The following is a 6,813-nucleotide window of genomic DNA, read 5'->3' as shown; positions in this document are numbered from 1 at the left end:
GTGTGTGTGTGTGTGTGTGTATACTCTTTTACTTGTTTCAGTCATTTGACTGCGGCCATGCTGGAGCACCACCTTTAGGCGAGCAAATCGACCCCAGGACATATTCTTTGTAGGCCTAGAACTTATTCTATCGGTTTCTTTTGCCGAACCGCTAAGTTACGGGGACGTAAACACACCACCATTGGTTGTCAAGCGATGTTGGGGGGACAAACACAGACACACATATATATGATGGGCTTCTTTCAGTTTCTGTCTACCAAATCCACTCACAAGGCTTTGGTCGGCCCATGGCTATAGTAGAAGACACTTGCCCAAGGTGCCACGCAGTGGGACTGAACCTGGAATCATGTGGTTGGTAAGCAAGCTACTTACCACACAGCCACTCCTGTGCCTATATATCTCCTCAGTAACCAAATTGGTTTCAAAGTTTGACATAAGGTCAGCAATTTTGAGAGAGGGGCTAAGTCGGTGAGCTGACCACAATGCTCAACTAGTACTTATTTTATTGACCTTGTAATGGTGAAAGGCAAAGTCAACCTCGGCAGCATTTACACCCAGAATGTAAAGATAGATGAAACGCTGCTAAGCATTTTGCCCGACATGCTAACAATTCTGCCAGCTCACCACGATGTGTGTGTATATATTGGGACAATGTAATCCATGATGTAGGAAACACACACACTTTTATATCCTGCCACAGGTTGGTATAGATAAATTATGTAGCGGAGGTTTAATCAATGTGTTCACATGCCATACTTCACGAGACTACCAAAAATGCTCTCTCTCGACTATTAATGACCTCTATTCTTTATATAAGAGTTCGGCTAGTCCATTCTCCAATCTGCCAGGGGTGTCAGTGACTTCCCCCCCCATAAGATATATATATCTGAAATACTTTTGATCATAGATATGCTGGATCAAAGGTAACGCTGGTGCTAAACAATAACAAAAACATAAAGAGAAATATTTCTTACCATATTATTATCAATATCGACTTTGGCCATTTCTAATTTTGTATATTCCCCAACGGATGTTTCTGGAAGCTTAGAGCCACTCATGTCTGACAGTCCTGTAGGAGTATGGACATTGTGTGATGACTGGTCATGAAGATTTGGTACAGCATTACTACCACGATGGCCAGCTCGAGTTAAATTAGTCACAGAACTAGCAGATGTGAAACTGGCTGATGACAAGGTTTTCATTAGTGACCTTTCTCGAGTAACATGTCTGAAAGAATACAAGGGAAAAATATAAGACAAAATACATTTATATAGATATGTGTGTGTGTGTGTGTGTATGCATGTATATATAATTGCATAGTTGTGGTTTGAGTATGTTTGTGTGTGTGTGTGTGTGTGTAGTATATATGTGTGCATGTATATATGTATCAATACATGTGTATAAACACACATATATACGAACATACACACATACACATATGTATGCATACACACACATGTATTTAAGGTATATAATTGAAAATGATGTTAGTGAATCTACTATATTTTCCAATTCAAGACCTATTCATTCTGCTACATCAAAATTAAGACTAAAAATAACATGCAATTCAATGTTTAGCATGCAAAGACAATGTAACATTTCTGAATATAAACATATATGTTTGTATTATATATATATATATATATGTTTATATACAAACACTCACATATATATATATACATAGAAACACACACACACATATATACATGTAAACATATTTATATGTTCACAGGATCACAGAGGCCATACTTCTGGATTCCAACTGTAATTAAGTGGATGTTTTAATACCAAGACAACTTTCAAGGAAAAAAAACAACAAAAAAACATGCTAACATTTTGTAAAATATCATTAGGAATGAGAATAAAATAAGTGAGCTTATGCATGTACACACACACACACACACACACACACACACACATATATATATATATATATATATATATAAACAAATGAATAATAACAGATGATGGATACTGACCTTTATTCATCGTCTATTATTATTCATTTGCTTACAATACAACATAGAGATTCATGACACGTCGGACACCCTAGGGTATACCAAACAATGTATGATCAATGCAACGTGTGCTTTGGACCAGCCCCTAGGTGTTAAATACTCGTAGGGGTGGTTTTCTCTGTGTGCACAACCTGAACATTCTACTGGATATTTAATCGACCATGGGTAGTAACCACAGGTTAATCCAACCCTACCTGGTGCATATTATTTAAGTACCCAATTCTCTCAAGAATCCTTATTATTGTATGTATGTATGTATGTATGTATATATGTGTGTAAGTATGTTTGTATATATATATATATATATATATATATATATATATACATAGACACACGTGGATGACTGTGTATATATATGTGTATGTGTGTGTGTGTATTTAAATGTCTACTAGATTGACAAAATTGTTCACTTTTACCAGTTCCACTGATGAGCATAGAGATAGAGAAAAAGGATATTTTTCTTCTTTTTTTTTTGCAAATTAATGTTATGGTATTATAGTTGCCAGTACAACTGTATCTGTACTTTTACAACTACTTCTACTACTAATACTGCTAGTATAACTGTTGTGTGCATTAGCACAGACTTTTTATTATATTTTAGTTGTGAAGAAAGGTGATGCTCTTAACTTTTGCACCTCAAAATTTGGTTAAGGTTAGCAAGGTCAGTACTCAACAGGCATAGTTTTGTATATCTAAATGTTTAATTTTAATGAGTTTCAATCCAATACAATGTTTCCTAAGGATTTCGCCAGGGTTGATATCATAGGATCTTGACAATTTATGTGAATTTAAGTAAGAGAGAAATTGTCTTTTTACACAAGGTGCTACCTACACCTCATATCAGTTTGAACTGCTATGAAGGAATTAAGTCTATCATGGCATTAACACATCACAAGATTCTGTCTTCCCAGACTTGCAGCCTCCAGTTCATAGTGATTTTATTTCAACTTTAGCCAAATAATGAAAAAAAAAATATGCTTCAATGACACAAAATGGATGTTATAGCTGCTACTGAAACTGCATTTTATCCCCAGCCTATCATTATTATTATTAATTATTATCATTATCATTATCATCATTATTATTACCTCTGCATTAACGAAGGCAGTGGTATTGTTTTCAATTATGTTTGTTTGTTTGTCCGTGGACAAGATATCTCAAGAACCACTGGATGGATTCAGATGAAACTTTCTGGGATGTTTGACCTCGTGACTGGCACGAACTGATTAGATTTTGGGATCAATCCAGCACCGAACAAGGATTCTGGATTATTTTTCTGTTTTCTTTTTACTTAATTTTTGAGAGCTGTCGGGTTCATTTTTAATATTCTCATTTGTGAGAGCAGTTGAGTTTATTTCAGATATTCTCATTTTAAAAATCATCTCTGGCTAATTGTTGAGAGGATGTTGGTGTTGCTTAGCGAAGGTTTGTGCTCTCTGAGTGCTCTTGTTATTATTGATATTGTTATTATTATTATTATTGCTGATATTTTTCAGGGAGGTTTTGTTGTTGATAGATTGATAACTTATGAAGTGATTGTTACTTAGCAAATATAAAATATTTTCATATAGCTCCTAAAATGTACTGTTAATGCTGGAAAGGCAAAATATGCCCCATTTCTTTTCTCTCACAAAAATCGCATACTTGCTACTTATGTAAAAAGCAATCATTCATGGTGTTTTATGAACGTTCTGCGCACTTTGGTATAATAAAAAACAAAAAGGTAATTCAACAAAATAGATGTTTTCTGTTTTACTAAATTATTTCTACAGAGATGTTATATAACTAGAAAATTAGTTATATTCAGTGTTACAATGTTATTTTTCTTTTGAGGTTAATGGCAATGCTGAGGAATGAGAGAAAAAAATAACAGCTGATGATGACAACATTGTTACCTCTGCCTTAGTGAAGGGGGAGGTATTGTTTTCAATTGTGTTTGTTTGTTTGTCCATGGACAAGATATCTCAAGAACTACTGGATGAATTTGAATGAAACTTTCAGGGATGTTTGGCCTCGTGACTGGCATGAATTGATTAGATTTTGAGATTGATCCAGTACCAGACAAGGATTCTGGATTATTTTACCATCTTTTTTATTTAATTTTTGAGAGTAGTTGGATTCATTTTTAGTTTTCTCATTTGTGAGAGCAGTTGAGTTTATTTCAGATATTCACATCTTAAAAATCATCTCTGGCTAACCACTGAGGACGTTGGTGTTGCCTTGGCAGAGGTTTGCACTCTCTGAGTGCTCGTATTATTATTAAGGTTCCAAGTGGTTATGTTCAGATTCTACCTAGGTTGACTTTGTCCTTTATCTACTCAGGGTCAATAAAATAAGTATCAGTGAAGCACTGCCTCCCACAAAGTTTCAGACCATGTGCCTATATTGAAAGAATTATCATTATTAACATTATTATTATTGTTGTTGTTGTTGCTAAGGCAGTGAGCTGGCAGAATCATTAGCATGCTGGTCAAAATGCTTAGCTGTATTTCTCCCATTGCTACGTACTGAGTTCAAATTCCACCGAGGTTAATTTTGCCTTTCATCCTTTTGGTGTTGATAAATTAAGTACCAGTTGAGTACTGGGGTCGGTGTAACTGACTTAACCTCTCCCCTCAAAATTTCAGGTCTTGTGCCTGTAGTAGAAAAGATTATTATTATTATTGTTGTTGTTGTTGTTAAGATGGTGAACTGGCAGAAACATTAGAGTGTTGGAAAAGTGCTTCACAGTATTTGTTCCGAGTCATCACATTCTGAGTTCAAATACAGCCAAGGTTAATTTTGTCTTTCATCCTTTCAGAATCAACAAAATAAGTACCAGTCAAGTATTGGGGTCAATGCAATTGACTCGCCTCTCCCCTCAAAATTGCTGATCCTGTGCCAAAATTTCAAATAACTATTATTGTTGTTAGGCACAGGCATGGCTGAATAGTTAAGATGCTTGCTTCACAACCATGTAGTCTCAAGTTCAATCCAACAGTGTTGTACATAGGACAAGCAACTACTACAGATCAGAGATAACCAGTAACTTGTGGGTGCAATTAGCTGATAGAAACTGCATCAAACATACATGTATATGTAAGTGCACACACATGTTTGTGCGTATGAGTGTATTCACTTTAGTTTCTTCACATGTCTGAGTAAAAGCCAGTGATATCATATTTAAATTCCCAATGAACAATATATCCTGTAGCTCAGCTATTTTGAAGCTTTGTGTTTTACAATATAAAAAAAGGACCCTTGTTAAATAGATAAGAGCATCTGGCCCAAAAATACTACCTTAAGTAAGTACCTGTCCAACCCATGCCAGCATGGAAAAATGGAAGTAAAAAGAATGAATAAATGAAATACTACTACTATTAGTACTACTAGTTTTTCCTTCTTCCATGTGTAAATCAATCTTTCTGTAGCTTTGTCTTCCTTATTCTCCCAGGAAACCAATTCCTAGTTGAAGGTATTTCACTTCATTAACATCAGTAATAAACTTGGGAATAACTACAAAACATTAGGTCTCAGATTGTTTTTTTTTTCCTAATGATTAAACTTTGTTTTTCTCATTTTTTTCTAGGCGAAGCCACACTAACTGCTCCAGTGGATTATCTGCCTGGCTTTGTAAGTTATCTGATAGTAATTATGTGTGTCCATCCATTGATCTATTTCTCTCTCTATCTGTATATATATATATATATATATATATATATATATATATATAGGAGAGAGAGTGTGTGTGTGTGTGTGTATGTATTATATACATACACATACATATATGTATATGTATACACATACATATATAGAGAGAGAGAGAATGAGAGAGAGAAGGAAATAGAGTGCAGTTATTAAGATATATGACTTCTATAGTAGCTAAATCCTGAAAAAAAAAATTCCACAAAGTAATGGAATGGTTTGTTAGCAGAGTTAAGAGCAAAATCTAATTAACTTCTGAAGTTAGAGTTCTCTGAGGCCATAACTTCAGATCGGATCATGATTTGACCATATCAAATTGTGTCTGAATACTAATTGACAATACTCCTGTATACCATGTATTTTATTATTAGGATAGTGTTATTATTATATAGTGTTATTCTATGAAATAAAAATACTTAGCAAATTTAATATTATCTTTATTAGTGTGTTTGATAGCCATCAGTTAAGAGACAGTTTTTGTCATGTGGTTAGCTATTTTGCAGACCGCAAGTAAACATAACCTGAAGATCTAAAGAATTATTGTAAAAACATTTGTTAGACAACTGGTGTTAAAAAAACAAAACAAAAAAAACAACAACAACAAAGAAACAGAGACAAAAAAAAAAACATTAAAAAATTCTGCTATCAAGAAACAGTCTGAGTTTAGAAGATAAATTGATAAGATCAATAGTAATTAAAAACATGAGAAATTATTTTTAAGAAAAGACATGCAATACAGAGATTTTGATGATGAAATTGTGTGGTGAACTAAATATACAAGTATCATAAAGTAGACTGATTTAAGAGAAACTAATGAGAGAAAGATGTGTTATGGATAAGATAAGATGGAACAACAAATATAATGGAAAGGGTATAAGATGATGAGGATTCTGATAAACAAAATACACTACTTGGTTCTAATTATACTACTTTAACTAAACTTGTATTTCAAGCTAAACGATGCATTTAAAAAGATGGATGCACACATGACAGTAGATTTTGCATAGGCAACATGATGAGTCCTTAAAACTAAAAGAACCAAAAACATCTCTTTTAGATCTGTAAAGTAAAATGTTACACACACACACATATATATATATATATATATATA

The 6,813-nt window shown here is 33.8% G+C and overlaps 1 protein-coding gene across 9 annotated transcripts in view; it reads right to left on the bottom strand.

The window, feature by feature from the left end:
• The window catches only part of LOC106871495 (band 3 anion transport protein), a 762,999-nt gene that overhangs the window by 64,244 nt on the left and 691,942 nt on the right, over positions 1-6,813 (bottom strand). For all 9 annotated transcript variants that reach the window (XM_052970953.1, XM_052970950.1, XM_052970954.1 and 6 more), the window contains one exon: positions 975-1,227. In XM_052970953.1, the coding sequence (XP_052826913.1) occupies positions 975-1,227 (253 nt within the window). The remainder of the gene's footprint in view (positions 1-974; positions 1,228-6,813) is intronic.

This window comes from Octopus bimaculoides, chromosome 1 (genome assembly GCF_001194135.2).
Source record: "Octopus bimaculoides isolate UCB-OBI-ISO-001 chromosome 1, ASM119413v2, whole genome shotgun sequence".
NCBI classification, from domain to species: Eukaryota; Metazoa; Mollusca; class Cephalopoda; order Octopoda; family Octopodidae; genus Octopus; species Octopus bimaculoides.
The sequence above is the reverse complement of the archived record's forward strand: the minus strand, read 5'-3'. Positions and strand labels throughout refer to the sequence as shown.